Below are 15,888 nucleotides of genomic sequence, written 5' to 3'. Positions count from 1 at the left end.
TTGGGTTGGGTTTGGAGTTGCTAAATCCATGTAAACCTCTCAAGGGTGGACAAGAATTTTGGACACAATGCTTTTTTATTCTTGTCATAAAATGTAAACATGCTTTACTGGGTTGGACAAGTTTCAGATTATGTGTTCAACGTAGCCAACGAGCTTAGCGGGGGGTCCTCGCATTTCGGCGGCATTCTATCATTCCTGAGAGAGACCGAGCAGGAGGAGCATCAGCAGGCTGGCAAAGTGACTCTTCAAGATTGTTTGCGGGGACACTTTGAAGATTGATGTCCTGTTGGGGTCGTTTTGACCAATTCATACTCGATGCTGCAGGTGTGGCGACAAGGAGGATTTTGGGTGAGGTTGATGTAAACATCTCAAGGGTGGATCCACTGACAAGCCGTCTTGTACACAACTTTGTTATTCATATCAGTCAAAAAGTCGGCATAGTTTACTGGGTCGGACAAGTTTCTGTAACTCCGATGCCAGCCTTTAAGATTCTGTAATCAATAAATGAAAGCCACGGTATTCTTCGCGATGAATAGCGAGAGCAATCGTGGGTCATGTCGCCAGATCACATGAGACTCGTGAGTGATTGAAGCTTTTATTGGAATAGCACAATGTTAGCCAATGATGATGTCACTGTCAGAGTTGCTGCTACAATTCAGAGATTCATTGCAACTAGACCAGATAACTAATCGATTGCAGTTAAAAGAATGAGGGGGGGGATGACTGTTAGTTACAGTAGCAGTTTGTATACATGACAGACAAAAGTGAAACAATCATCAGTTTAAGGTTGTGAAAATAGTGTCGAGTGCACCTGAAAAACAGTACCATCAGTAGTTTAAAAATACAAACATTCATGATTAAATTATACAAGGAGAGGAAGGCAGGTGTCGTTAAATATCATTCTAGCTGCTGTTGCCGCTTACAAAAGCTTCATTTTTTTGTTTTGTTTTTTTACAAATTTGAATCTGAAAAATGTAAACATTTGTTTTGTTTGTTGTTTTTGGCAGATTGGTTCCGAAGTTCCACTTGAGCATTACTTTGTGCTGATAAATACATGGGCGTACAAATGTAATGCGTATATGGCTGATGGTAAAAGTCACGTTCGAATGCACATTCTGGATTTGTGGACGATTGATGCATGGATGGCCTGATCATGCATGAAGTCTGATTCTAGCTTGAGATGCATGCATTGAGCCTAACCTGGATCCGAGTAAAATATCATGGGTGGGAAAAAAAAGTATTGGGACAACCTTAGAAATCGGACCGTCTTAGAAAAACCAATGAAACCACCCGAAAAGTTTGGTATTGTTATAAAATTTGGTAGGAGGCGGGGAAACCTGCAGTGCAAGTTACTTTTTGATGGACTCCCGTAAAATTTCAAAATAGCCCTGAAACGATGGCCTCAAACCCTCCTGTTTATATCAGGCTAGCTTCTTCAAACATTTTTGTGGGTCTTCTCATAATAGACGTGCCTATTCAAATTTACTAATGCAAACCGAATATTTCCTCGGAGGCTGAATTTTCAAAATGTTTTTGTCCCAATACTTTTGCCCACTTTGAAAGGAGAACGTAGCATAAAAATGCACGCCTTTCTCAAGATAGCATCAGCTGTCATCTCGGTATACTGTACGTAGACCCGTTTTCAGAACGCTCAGTTGCTCAGGTCGATGACCAGATGCTCGTAAATCTGCGTTTTCCCTTTGAAACTCGAGGCTAACAGGAACTGACGGTTGTCGATTGACACGGGCGAGAAGGCCCTCGGCGCCTGGATGTTGAGTTCCTGGAAGTGGACAAACTCGCCTTTCTTGGCATCCCAGCGGTACACCTGAGTGAAGGAGTAGTCGCTGCCCAGGATGGCGTATTGCCAGCTGCCCACCGCGAACGGTTGGAACACCATGGAGCCGCGCGACGGCACCGTCTGCAGTTCACGAAAGAGCGCGCCGTCCCAGCGCATCACCTTGGAGTCGCCGATGAAGCGCGTCAAGCAGAGGAAGAGGTCCGACTTGACCTGGAAATGCTTGACGGCGTAGACGTCCTCCATCTCGGGGATGTCGGTACGCCGCTCGAAGAGCTTCGTGCCTTTGTTCCACTGGTAGATGACGGGCCTCTGGGAGCTGCTCGACAGGATGAGGTGAGGCTTGGAGGAGATCTCCATGTACTCCACATCGGTGTCGCGGTACCAGGGGTGGAGCGACTGGTGCGAGTAAAAGCCATTGCCGTTCCACTTGTAAATGGTGGTGGAGCCGGCCTTGGAGCTGTCGGCGATGGCAAAGAAGGACTCTTCGTCAATGCGGAACGTCTCCACATCGTTGGGCTTGCGGATCTTGAGGATGTCGATGCCTTGGAGCTTGATGAACTTGTTGGCCGAGGTGTCGCGCTTGTAGATGTGCGAGCCGCCGAACAGCTGAGCCACGATGATGAAGAGCTGGTTGTCGATCACCAGAGGTTTGCAGATCACCGTGGAAGTGCCTGGAGATGGGACGACAATCGAAACTTTAGGCTCACGTTGTTGTGCAAGCTATTTGCGTCATCAGTAAGTGAGCAAGAACAGAAGCTACGGAATACTTTACAGAGAGTTTTTAATGTGTTTTACAAACAAGTTTGCGTGTTAAAATTTGAATGTCATTCAAAAAAAAATTATATGGTCTCTCGATCACGGAATTTCCCGCAATAAACAGGGGTTCACTGCAGACTAAAACACATTTATTTTAAAACAAACTATTCTAAAACTTGGTGTGCAGTCTTTTAATATTTCCCAATAGTTGCCTTTAGGGGGACAAAACGTCATCACTGAAACTCCACTAAATCCATAACCAAATGTTCCTTGCTGCACATTCGGAATTGATTTGTCTCTCAGTGATCATGCTCCATGTAAATGATACAAGTGGTCAGAGTAAACAGGGCTGACATCATCTTGTTACTATGTTTGTGTGTGTGGGGGAATTTTATTAGATGACGTTACTTCTCGTTCGAATCTGCAGTTTAGCAGAGTAGACAGAAACTTGGACTATTTCGTTCACATTATTTATCAACAGGCAAAAGAGTGCAGTTTGCACTTACTGTCAATATCATCAAAATTCCTGAAGACCATCTCCACGTGATCCCACTCCATGAAGCTACACTTGCCAATGAAGGGCTGAGCAAAGACCACATACTGGTCTTCGCCGAAGGTAAAGGCCTCCACGGATATCGATTCAAATTTGAGGGACTGGTATGAAGCAAACTCTGTGAGCGAGACAAAAATAAATGAAATCAATGACAAAAGCATTCAGGAGAGTGGACGTTTCTCCAATCAGATGAATGTAATCCAAAAACCACAAGGCAGCAGATCTTAATGAAGGGCTTTGGAATTGGGCCAGCGAAATATTTTTGTTTTTGCTTACCTGTTGAAAGTTTTCAGGGTACGGAGTGATGTAAAATTGTAAGACATTTTGGATATGACTCTGCCATTGAATAAACTAAAAAAGATATTGAAATGACATGTCTTATTGAGTCAAAGCCTACTAATCAAGCAAACAACACTGACCAACTACCATGACTAATCAAATCAAGTGAAAAGTTGGAACTAAACCACCCATCAAAACTAAATAACTTATCCACCAATAAACCAACCAACCAACTTGTTTGACTGAGGTAAACAGTTGAAACTAACCCACCAACCAACCAACCAACTAAAAAGCTGGAGTTAACTTACCAGGCAACCAAGTAACACCCTCGATGGATGCAAACGTTGAACTTATGTTACTAACCAACCGACCAACCGACAAAAACACAATCATTGAGATAGTGATCAACTAATCCAACTAACTAATCAACTTACAAAGACAACTGAATGATCCATTTAATAGCTAACCAATACAAGCAGCCAACCAGCACAACCCAAGTACCCAAAACACATAAGCAACCAACCACCTAACACCACCAGCCAACTAACTAACCAACCAACCAACCAACTAACTAACTAACCGACATGCTTGACCAATAACCGTAAAAAAGTGATTCTAACCAACCCACCATCAACTAACCAATCCCCCAACTAATACTACCACTGCTTGACTGATAAATAAAATAAATACTTGAACTAACCAACTCACCAACCAACACAACCAACTAAAACATTCACCCAACTAACCAACATGCTTGACTGGTGTCAAATGTGGGAACTAACTTACTAATAATCAACCAACCTACAAAAAGAGACATTTAGCTAACAACCAACTCACACAGCCAACTAATCAACCAGCAAACACCCAAATAACTACCGTAATGTTCTAACTAACCAACTAACCATCCCTGTTTACTAACTTACGACGAGAGTTTGAAAATGGTGGCCCGAGAGCACCTGTGGTGATGCAGTCGAAGGACTGCGGCACAAGGTCGTTGATCCTCTTGTCCTGCAGCGCCGACGGGCCTTTGCAGTAAATCTGATCCACCGTGGCGTTGGTGCTGTAGATCCACTCCACCAACCACTTCAACTTGCAGTCACACGTGAAGCGGTTGCCTCGCAGGTCTCTAGAAAAAAACAGGTGGTACAGTTCACATGTCGGGGTTGAAATATGCCTCGGAAGATACAAAATGTTCGACATCTCTGACTGCAAAGGTTTGGTTTTAAAGTTTGGCCTGGTGAGTGACGTGTGTGCCAGCCAGTCAGAGTGTCGTTGGCCGTTGTTAGGTTAGCCAGTGTGAGCGTCGCCTCGGCATAAAATTAATCCATATGGAAAAATGACTGCGACGCTTTCAGACAGTCTGACCCTGAACCGTGGGAAATTGATAGGAAAAAGGCGTCCCAAAAATGCGTTTCACCTTTTTACTGTACTCAGTGGAGAAGAGTCGCAAACATGTTGAGGGTCTCATTAATTCCAAATTCTCCCCCTCGTGCAATTTTAATGGTGTGAAATGCGCCAGCGGCCCACACACTTTTCGAGCCTCGGCCGGAGAGGCGTAATGATGCCGTCAACTAAATATAGAGGCCGTTGTACAAGAAACTCATTGTTCATGTTTGCATACTTTGGCTCATTATGTAACGCATTATGCAATTCTTCAGACTTGCAAAGGTTAAAAAAAAAAAGAAAAAGTGGTACCTACACTTTTGTCAAGGCTTCCAGGCCGTTGAACAAATCTTTTGGGATGGTCTCAAGATTATTGTAAGCCAGGCTCCTGTTTAAAAAATAAAAAAATAAAATCACGTCATGTCATCACCGAGTCCAACAGCACCTCCTCTTTTCTTCTCCTCGTTTTATGCTAACGATAAACACACGATATTGTGCAATAAGAGGAACAACACCTCAGTGCAGATGTTTTTAGGCAGTGCTTCCTTGCCTGTGGGTCAATGCAGTTTGCGCAAAAACAATGCAGGTTCTTTGCTTTTGGACGACATAGAATGTTATTTACTGTCATTTTTATTTGTACTAGTATTATGATTAATATCAAGAAATAAGCAAATGCCAGTGGTATTTATTTACGCCACTACAAATTGCGCAGGCGTTTATTTACAGGACTGGTAAACAATTTGAAGTCATGTCAATTGAATTCAAACAAAAAATAATACGGGGACGATTCGAAGGAACTCACGCAGGCTGAGCAGAACGAATGATTTTTGTCACAACACTGTCGAGTGTTGTCTGGTGGAACACTAATTGGTGTTAAAAACACATCACGTGAGATCATTTACTCATTTAAAACATACAATACGGAAGAAGTGGCTCTTTAATTCATCTGGGAAACGTATTTTTTTTTCCATAGTTTAATGCTGCTGTTTTGGTTAGCAACAGATTTCAAATGAGCTCAGCACTTTAATCCTGTAATGTTCCAACCGAGATAATTCCAGTGAAATTATCTTTGGGTAAAGGGATTCATGAGGCATTTATCTTACAAATGTGTAGCAAATGCAAACTTTAATGGACATCACCAGAGTAGTACTGGTCTATTTCTGGCACGCTATTCATCCGTCAAATGTGACGGGGCGGAAACTTATTTAAAGCGCAATGAATCCCCCTTCCAAACAGCTCTGCGTTATAATACAGAAACCTCTCGGTATAGAATGTGTACTACTACATTTCGGGCGGTGTCATACTCACAGATGCACTAAAGTTTTCAGTCCTCGGAAAGCGTACGGCGATATGGAATTGATCTGGTTGTTTTCGATGAACCTTTGAGGGGAAAAAATAAATAAACGGCGCTCAGTGAAGTCACGAGTGATGAGAAAATGTTGCATGCTAAGAGCACATGTCCACTTACAGATATTCCAGATGAGGAAGACCGAGGAAAGCGTCCTCGTCTATAGACTCCAGGTTATTGGCTGTGAAGAGGCTGCACAGAGATGTTTAAAATCAGCATTTTATTATTATTTAAATGTTAAAAGGGAAAGAAAATATCAATTTACTCCCCCCACAAAAAAAACATTATTGTGACAGGTAATCTGTACTCAATTCCCATGTTAAATGGGAGTCAACACACACCTGCCTCCATTCAAGCGGCTCTGATGAACCCCAAATAAAGTTCAGCTGTTCTACTTAGTAGTTGTAGTAATTTTGTTCAACAGCAATAATGTGATTAGACTAGATGTGGCACAATGTATTTTTAGCAAATAAAATAAACTAAAAATAAAAGGAATGCTCCCGCTATCTTAACGCTAACAAATTAAAAAAACACAATAGATGGGCTAATTATTGTCGTGGATATTTGTAGCGTTATAACCCTTTAAGCGATGGATATTTGAACACAATGGACAAGAACAGTATCACAATTCTCACAGGTATATATTTTTTGTCCTCTGCGAAAATACGACTAAAATGACTCTATTATACTGCCCCCCGGTGGAGACAGCCGGCGCGCCAGATGGAGCAGCACAATGAAATGAAGCATATAATCATGACGCACAAAATGTTTACATCATTTATAATTATGTGATGACTCACTTTTCACAGTTTCCTTATTAGAAGACACATTTCATTTTTGTAGTTGTTTCCATGGGCAGGGGGGGGGGCGTTTCCATTCATTATGAGATGAGTGTTTAATTTATTTTTTTTTTAGTTACAAACGTGGTCAAGGATCATTTTTAACTAGTATCTCAAAGAGCTTTGTGAGATCCCAACATGGCGTTAGTTTGCAGCAAAATAAGGAGACATTACAGTATAAGGAGAGGGAGAATTGCAAGAGTTTGCTTACAGGAGGTGCAGGGCGGGCATGTGGATAAAGCTCTCCTGGGGGATCTCCGTGAATTCCGACTTGACGAAAGACCTGAGCAAGGGAATCGAGCAAAAACACTGCAATGAAGAAGAGGAAGAAGGAGGATTCGGACGAGGGCTGAGGCTGCCTTACAGTGAGATAACATCAGGCGGGAAGGCTCTGGGGATGAGGCCGGCGCTTTCGCACAGCGCGTTGTCTTTGGTGCATGTGCAGGACGCCGGGCACCGCGGCTGCCTGGCCCGCCTGCAGTGGGCCGGCGGCGGCCCCGCGCACGCCAGCACGAGCGCGAGCACGACGAGCCACGGGGATGCTCGGCGCGGTGTGGGAGCCATCCTCCTCCCGGGGCGTCCTCCGCGCATCAACCGCTCTCCTCCTCCGCCACCAGCACCGCCGCAGCCGCTTGTTTATCTGCGAGACGAGCCTCTCCTCCGTGGTGAGGATCGAGCCAAGCCCGAAAATGAAATCTCCAGAATAATACGACTCACTCACTCATAAGAGGGAGCGCAATGTGCACGGGCGCAGGTGTGGGAGCCCAGCGGGAGCAGACGGTGCTCGCATCTCCATCCGAGTAAAAACCACGCCTTATGGTTTGGAGAGCAGCGCAAGAGGAGGAGGAGGAAGAAGAAGAAGAGGAGGAGGAGGTGTGAGTTCTGTGGCGAATCAGCTGGAGAAAATGCATGTCATTTCCACTGGTGGGTGGATCAAACCGGATGTTCGTATTGTTGATATTTTGTGTAAAAAGGCAGTCATTGGCACTGCTGTGGGATCGATCCAAATGTCGATAATATTCAAGTTTGACACCGACATAAAAATGCATGTCATTGCCACTGGTGGCTAGCTCAATTTGGATATTTGGATCTTTGGCATTGTTTGGCAGCACAGTTAAAATGCCTGTCATTCCGCTTCTGGGGGATTGATACAGATGTCGATAACAAGGTGATATAGTTTTGATACCTGTGTAAAAATAATATATTGCTTTATACTGGCATAAAAAGGTATGTCATTTAGACATCGGCATTGATAATGAAACTCATTATATTTATTAATACGAGTATGAAAATATACTTCAATCTTCTTTGAATGTTGATTGTCTTGCTTGACTTAAAACAATGAGAAAATACATTTTCAATTTACTTGTAAATGTGGCCAACTGTATTTCTTAGTTTTCTTAACTAATTAAAAATTCCAAAACTAACAAAAAAAAGATTAAATTCTGATTTTACACCTTGATTGTACAAAAGTATCTGCAATATTAACACATCTTCATAGATAGACAAGAAGAGTGCAGGAAACCTCATCAAATTCAGAAGCAAAACTATGGATGGTTTGCTCGTGAGTTTCGAGATTCAATTTATCAGCTGTTGACACACATTTCCACTCACTGTCAAGAGGGTTTTCCTGCCCGTTTGCAAACACGTTTAACATATTTTCTGCTTGATTTTCCATGTATGGTTTCCATGACAACTAATGGACTCGAGACGTGACAGCCCCCCATGTTAGGATGGGTGTGGGGAATGCCCCCCCCTGTCATAGCGACAGCTGGTGCGCCTCAGTGCAGTAACCTCGGCACTCAAACAAAGAACAGGTTTGATGTCATGTCTCAGGACCACGTTTGTGGTCAAAATATTAAGTAGATTAATTAAAAAAAAAAAGGGTTTGTAAAGTGTAGAGTCCCAATTTAGCAATGGATGCCTTCATTGCGATGCTCCGTGTGTGGTAAAATAATAGTTGTTGGAAGGGTCATCATTACTGTAACATCCATGTTAATTTCCGTCAGCCTGTCTATGACGTTTTGCATTATGGGTCCCTAGTTGATGCCTCCCCCATCTGCAGTTGAGTAAATAACCCCAGTGGGTCGTCCCTTAGCGGGCAATGCGGTATTTAAGATCGCTCTAAACACAAGCTGTCTTCCAAGTCTCCCCTAATGAGATTACAACATTTCATATCCTGTCTCTGTTTATCATGATAATGCAGTTTAGGCTGGGGCAGTCGGGGCTTGTTTTTTTTTTTTGTTTTTTTAACGAGCACTCAGGGGATGCTTTAGGCTCGGGGACGCGACCAATAAAGATATGAGCGTGTATGTAAAAGACGGGGAGAGGGAGAAACTATTCCCAGAAGCAGAGTAAGCGTAATGGACAAATGGCATTTTTCATGAGCTTCGCGGAGAACACTGGACATGATTGTGGTGTGACGAGAAAACGGGTCTTGACAGTGCAACGGAACAAAGACAATAGCACACAGTGTCCACTAACCGCTGATGTCCTGCTGTTGTTCATATGGCTTTCGCTGATTGAAGATAACTATCTAAAGAAAAATATTGTCACATGTTTAATATAATAGTCAGGAGGGTTTAGAATAGAATAGAAATCCCTTTATTGTCATTGTACTCAAGTGAACAGAAGGCAAACAGTGGCTTACTGGTTAAGGGGATCCCAGTGTGCGCTTATGAGCGACGTGACGCAAGCGTCATAAAGCCCATGAGCTTTCTTCACGGGCAAATCCAGCCACTTGACGTTTGACCCATCTCGGATAATGATCGCTCAGTTATGGCATCAACAGAATTACGTTAGGGTGTCCTGAGCGGCAGTGGCTGGCGGTGGGTTTGGTGCCTTGGCCTTCAGTGGGGACCTCTTCATACCATCATTATTGTAGAAATCATCAATACTATACCAAAATGCAATATTACATCACGGTGTAGATTATCTGGAGCGGTTTGAAATCATACGCGATCCTGATTATTATCGTGTGTAGAATTGCTTCGGACGTGTTTTGCTTGTCAAAGTTGGCTGCAAAAAGATTTGCTCTGTTTCTTATAATTGCATGTTGCGATTACCAACATAGTAATGGATGAAATGAAAAAAAAATAATTTAATAATTTGATCAATGACATAAAATTGCTTCTTGTTGAAAATAGTGTCAACTTATTTTGTTTTCTTAAGACGTCCAACAGGAGTTTTGAACGTTTAGGAAATATTCTCCCAGACCATCAAAAAGCCCAAATGAATTAGCAGTGTATTTAAAAAGGGACGGCAAACTAAAAAAAAAAAACGGAAATCCTTACAATAACATTTCTTCTGTTTGGTTAACAACGTGTAAATCTGAGGTCGACTTGACAGGATTAGCGAGGATTTCTCACAGGGGCTGTGAGTTTGATTGCCAGTGTCAGTCTGTGTTTTGTAAGCATCATCTTGTGACGATCGCACGTTGTAGTTTCATGTTGAACAAACTCTTTTGCGCTAGATTTATGAATCTGGAAATCATTGCTGTCTATAGACACGCTTGTATTGTATCTTCAAATTGTTTTCTTTTGACCTCACTATCTCACACCCCCAAATGTTTTTTCAACTCGCTTTTCATTGGACAGTGGCAATGCACTCCATTTAGTAGTACAAAAAACATTATCCGTCCTCCTATTTGATTGAATGTCGCTCACCTTGGTAACACGTGATGCACCGCTGCCTGACCATCATTTCCCAAGCAATAATCTGTGACTTTAAATAGTTCAGAAAAAGGATTAACTAACACAAGCTCTTTTGAGCTATTCATTTTATCTGCTCAATGTGAGGAATAGAAGGGGAACGGCGACCAGGTCAAAGTGTCAAATTCATTCATTTTTATAACATTTTTTATGACAAGCAAAGCACACAAGTAGAACACAAGAAAATCCAGGGTGCACATTTCAAATCCGAACAACTCGATAAAGTGAGCAACTCACAACTGGAAAATGCGGAGACCTCAGGATGTTTGAGGTTCAGATTTGTTCATGCAGACTTCCAGGTGGTCCATCATCTGCTGGTATTTACTCACAGGACACTGGATCCGACAGACGGGGCAGTCCAGGGAGTTTGTATCCAAGCTGCTGTCACTGAGCGACGGCATCCAGCAGGGTTTCATTTCCTGATAGGTGGGCTCTTCGTCCTCCTCATCGGAGTCTTCATCCTGCTGCTTTCTCTGTTAAATCAGAGCCGAAATAGTTAAGACAACCCAACGCCTTTCGGTTCCATGCTTGACTCCACTTGTACAGTGGATAATTTATTCGGCGACTAAACTCAATTTACTTTTATGTCAAACAGTTTCCCCATTGAGATTCAATGAAATGCCGTTAATTGGTTCCAACCCTTACAAAAAGGTTTTGGGGCTGTTTCTGATAAAGGAATTATTATTATTTTTTAATGAAAACACAATCAAAGATAATGTAAAGAATGGCCAAGTGAGTACCAGGAATTGAAGCGTGAGCGTGTAGGCATGAGTTGTGGTCAACCGCTTCTCTTTTGCATTTATGCGTTTGACTGTCCTGTTCAATAAACGCGCGCATTACATTACATTAATTGCAATTGTTTTTCCTCACTTCACTTGCGTGGTGGAGATTTACAGTCTATACCGATTTAAAATAAAAAAATAACAACAACATAAAACATTTTAACAAACCTTTTCACAGTTTGCCAGTTGGTCGTCGCTTCTTTGCAGCATATTAACAAGTCTGACCAGTTGTCTCTTCAAATATGAACAGTTCTCCATCTCATCTTCAAGGTCCTGGGAGGAATTATGGACCTAAAAGCAGATCATCAGAGTGGCCAAATGCGATCTCCATCATTCTTGATGTCTCCAAGTATTTACACTGGGATATTTCTAGTGTTGTGCGAATAAAACGTGACGATTAAACGCGCACAGGACTAATTTGAGCATTATCACCACCTCCAGCTAAGATCTAAATCGCAAAGGCTTGATTCTCTGATGCCTCTGAAAGAGGCGCCTTACCTGTCGCTCCAGGTCCGCAATCTTGTCCTGGCTGGCATTGTAACGCTTAACAATGAAACTTTGAAAGAGAGAAGACTGAGACAGAAACAGATAATTAGCATTCATCTCCCCGACAAAGGGATTTTAAAAGTGACTTGGGCCCGCCGCACTGTGCTACGCAGACGAATGCGACCAAAGTGAACCATAAGGTCCGCGCTACGTTCAACTGGGTTGGAACAGACTCACCTTACTTCGAGCCTTCCTTCGCTGAAACATTTATTGTAATACAGCGAGCCTCCTCCTATCCACAGTTCGCAAATATCTGTAAGCCATTTATTTTTGGGGTAATAATGGGAAATGTGTCATTTAAATTTATAGTTTAAGCTATTAACATAGGCAATTCTAACATTTTTTTTGGGGGGGGGCATCAGTGACTCACGTTTAATCATAATAATCATAATTAAAGCTGCAAAGAGCAGAGGACAGCTATTTTTCCCGAAATGATCAAAGTTTGACGCAGTGCGCCGTATTAGTTGTCATTAAATTCTCATCCATCTGTCTAGGACACCTCCTGCCAGTTGGGGCTCATTTGGGTGAATTGGGGTCCACGGAAGTAAAAGTGCCGGAATTTGTCTAACTTGCCTGACTTTCTGTTGCATTTTGGGTGTGTGGTGAACGTCCTACATTTTCACCAGGACAGAAAACAAATAGTTGGTCTACCATTTCTGGTCGAGGTCGCAGTGTACCTGCCACTCCAATTTGGCGGTGCGACACTTCTCCTCGTCCAATCTCCCCTGGAGCGCTTTCATCTCGTCCATCATCAGCTTTTTCTCCTCTGAGCAAAGCTGAAGTTGCTGCTTGAGCTCACTGGCCTCCGTCTGTTTTTCCTCATACCTGCCCATTCATTTGTCATAAAGGTACATGTCGGAAAAGGCTGGGAGTTCAACTTGAAATGTGAATTTCATATATTATATAGACTTAATACTCTGTAATGCTTAATCTTTCATGCTGTCGATCAACTTTCTAACCATACATCGTTCTGAATTATTAAGAAGCACCTGGATGTGTCGACATTCTGTACGCGTAGTTCCCACCATGACTATTTTCTGTGACGCACCTATTTTTAGTGTCTGCCAGATCCTGGAGGGTGACGTCAAGCTGCTGCTTAACTATCACCAGGTTGTCTCGGCCAATCACCAGCTGGCTTTCAAAGTGCTCCTTCATCGCGCTCATGCTCTCTTCTGCCGCGAGCAGGGACACAAACAAAAACATCTCAACAGATCTTGCTGTTGTCGCGCCTTTGGTGACACGACGCCTTGTGCCCTTACCCTCTGAATGCTCCTGATTGTGCTGCGTTAACTGGGCCCGGACGGCTTGGTCCAGCTGGCCATCCAGCCATAGCATTCTGTCCACGACTGTCCTCACGTAGTCCTCTCGCTGCTGGTTGTAAGCCAGCCACTTCCCGTTCCTTGCCAAGGCCTTGCATTGAGAAGCGAACAATAGAAAGGCAGTGAGGCAGACGTTTCAATAATAAACTCCCTAAAGAACACAGAATCAGCAACAAGTATGCATGTGTGCAGTCAACTACAGTGCTGCCTTGCGTCGTGAATAGAATTAAATCCGTGACCACGCTCGTAACGCTCAGATATTAGATTTCTTTCTTTCTGCTGTGCCCACCTTGGTCAGTGAAGTCAGTAATTTACAGTCCTTACAAATACAAACCATGAAAAGTCACCACTCCCCTCTGTGACTTAGTACCCTGAGAAAAAGTTTATAATTATTAGGTTGCCCACACCTGATTTGTAGCAAAAAGTTACCTACATCTTTGAGACTCTTTTGGAGCTCTGCCACATCACTGGAGAACTGCTCATTTGAAGCGTTGTCCTAAAACAGGAATAAAAAAATTAATATAAAAAAAAATGACATCATTTATGACTGGACACATTTCTATGTAATGGTAAAAATGCCACAATGGGGCAAAGCAAGTTTAACTGTCTAGAATCATTTAAGTACACATTTTGACCCTTTAAGTCGAGCAGATTTAACCAAATCATTATTTAGGTGTTTTTTTTGTCCTATTTGTTTCAACACTCTGTGAGTGTTAAAGTTTAAACTGTGCGTAAAGTTACAATGGCTTATCCAAAATATTAAATATTTACTCTCTAGGAATAAAACCCCTTTTTTGATTTTTGAACAACACTTAGGCCACCTATGCTACTGTATTTAAATGTTGGTTATAAAAGTGGTACTTGGAGAGCAAAGTATTTTTTTTGGTGCTATTTTCATGTCAGGGATAAATATCAAGCAAAAATCACAAATAAAAACAAGGTGATGAATTAATAATGTTGGCACATGTGAAAACAACAGTAAGCAATATTGAAATATTCCCACAGTTAGAGGGCCACTTGAGCCCCAATCATGTTTCTCCGTTATGTCATTTTGCTGCCTCATGCTCACATAGGAACGATTTAAAATCCATGACTACCATCTAGTGGTCCAAACTGGTAGGCGGCAAAACAGACTTTAAAACAATTTCGTAAAACAGCATCATAAACAAACGCTGGTAGTCACACATAGACAACCATTCAAATTCAAACCAATGGAGAATATAATGTAAATTTGTTAATTCCCCCTAACATGCGTATTTAAAGAGATTCAGCGGGGCTCAGGCGTCCATGAACGCAGATGCCACCATTTGAGGGAAAACATCCCCACAGCTACACATCATTAGGTGGTCATTACAACACGAGTCGACATTCTTGGCTGGACAGTTGACCAGTTCAAACACAAAAATGAATCAATATATTTACTCAGAGCCTCTTGAGTGTGTTGTTCAATGCCGGCCAATGGTCACATCATCTGCCTTTACTCGTCAAACTGATTGATTCTTGTGCAAATCTGATGCAAGCTCTGACAACACGTCTGCAACACTGATCACCTCTGCCGATCATTTTTTTTTCATTGAGTTTATTTGTCAAATTTTCCAACCCCTGTCAAGGTACGTCATCTGTCTCATATGCCAAAGTCAGGGACACTTAGACATCACATTCATGACCAACTCCTCCTTTTTCTCCTCCAGTCCAACTCTTGAGCTGTTTTGAAATCACTCAGCCACCATTTCACCAATTGATGCGCTGGTGTCGTCACAGATTAATTTAAAATGCTCTAAAACCTTAACGGGTAGAGTTCATCTGACCTCTAAACGTTTGGACACACGTGACATGTCTTACTGCTCATTGTTTCAGTTATTTTTGCACAAATGGCTGTTCTTTAAAAAAAAGCCCAAATTGCAGAATTCACAACAGAAAGCCCTTGTTTCCACGAATTCATAATATTTTTGTTTGTCCTTCAAAAATCTCATTTCTGGGGGATACCTGTGCAGTAGACATGACGGCCCCCTCCTCGTTCAGAGTGACGCTACTCCCGCAAGACGGATTTGGCTTTTCCCACGGATGCATCCGTTTGTCGCAGGACATATCCTACTTGTAGATTAATTGCAAGAAAGAAAGTGTTCTCAATACACCACAATTAAAGAAGAAATGTAGTTTTAAGTACAACTAGCAAATTCAGAACATTTTACAACGTTCCATTATGCACTTTGTGTTATAACTAATTAATGCATTTTCCACGAATAAATAAACGAAGAAATAATAAATAAATCACAAAAATGTATCGAAGAGTAATCCCCAAAATAAATTGAACCTAACACACAACCAGTGTACGTTAACAATCGCAGTTAGCTTAAAAAAAACAACGTGTTTTTGGGTAGAAAATGCAATATCAGTCGTTATCCGTACATAGCCAATTTCATATGACGAAAACATACAGTTACCTGTCCGAAAATACAAGGGATTTAAAACTATGTGGAGTTTGGGTCAACTTAATCTACTTCTCGAAGATGGGAGATTAGCGAGTAAAAAGAGTAACGTTTGCCCGAAGAGCAAGGACGATTGAAAAACAAGG

General features: G+C 42.2%; 2 protein-coding genes across 5 annotated transcripts; both read right to left on the bottom strand.

Annotated features, from left to right (window-relative positions):
• Positions 1-581: 581 nt before the first annotated feature.
• Positions 582-7,713, bottom strand: LOC148330069 (leucine-rich glioma-inactivated protein 1-like). Its single transcript, XM_088305128.1, has 8 exons — positions 7,321-7,713; positions 7,168-7,239; positions 6,238-6,309; positions 6,078-6,149; positions 5,086-5,157; positions 4,343-4,512; positions 3,061-3,225; positions 582-2,469 (listed from the first exon to the last, which is right to left on the bottom strand). Exons 1-8 carry the CDS (start codon positions 7,545-7,547, stop codon positions 1,652-1,654), a joined length of 1,668 nt encoding a protein of 555 aa, XP_088161254.1. The 5' UTR covers positions 7,548-7,713; the 3' UTR covers positions 582-1,651.
• LOC148330068 (centrosomal protein of 55 kDa-like) lies at positions 7,674-15,888 on the bottom strand. 4 transcript variants are annotated; one of them, XM_088305129.1, is made up of 10 exons: positions 15,758-15,888; positions 15,300-15,407; positions 13,747-13,809; positions 13,254-13,404; positions 13,043-13,166; positions 12,672-12,819; positions 11,947-12,021; positions 11,617-11,739; positions 10,996-11,139; positions 7,674-7,769 (listed from the first exon to the last, which is right to left on the bottom strand). In XM_088305129.1, the coding sequence occupies exons 2-10, from the start codon at positions 15,399-15,401 to the stop codon at positions 7,674-7,676; spliced, it is 1,026 nt and encodes a 341-aa protein (XP_088161255.1). In that variant the 5' UTR covers positions 15,402-15,407; positions 15,758-15,888. The 4 variants fall into 4 exon arrangements, with proteins under 4 accessions (XP_088161255.1, XP_088161256.1, XP_088161259.1 ...); XM_088305130.1 differs by having other exon boundaries at positions 15,300-15,404; positions 15,758-15,881; XM_088305133.1 differs by lacking the exon at positions 11,947-12,021.

The sequence above is a fragment of the Idiotropiscis lumnitzeri genome, chromosome 9, assembly GCF_059441095.1.
Source record: "Idiotropiscis lumnitzeri isolate Australia: NSW breed Sydney's pygmy pipehorse chromosome 9, RoL_Ilum_1.0, whole genome shotgun sequence".
In the NCBI taxonomy this organism is placed as follows: Eukaryota; Metazoa; Chordata; class Actinopteri; order Syngnathiformes; family Syngnathidae; genus Idiotropiscis; species Idiotropiscis lumnitzeri.
Note: the sequence above shows the minus strand (reverse complement) of the source record. Positions and strands in the feature narration are given on the sequence as shown.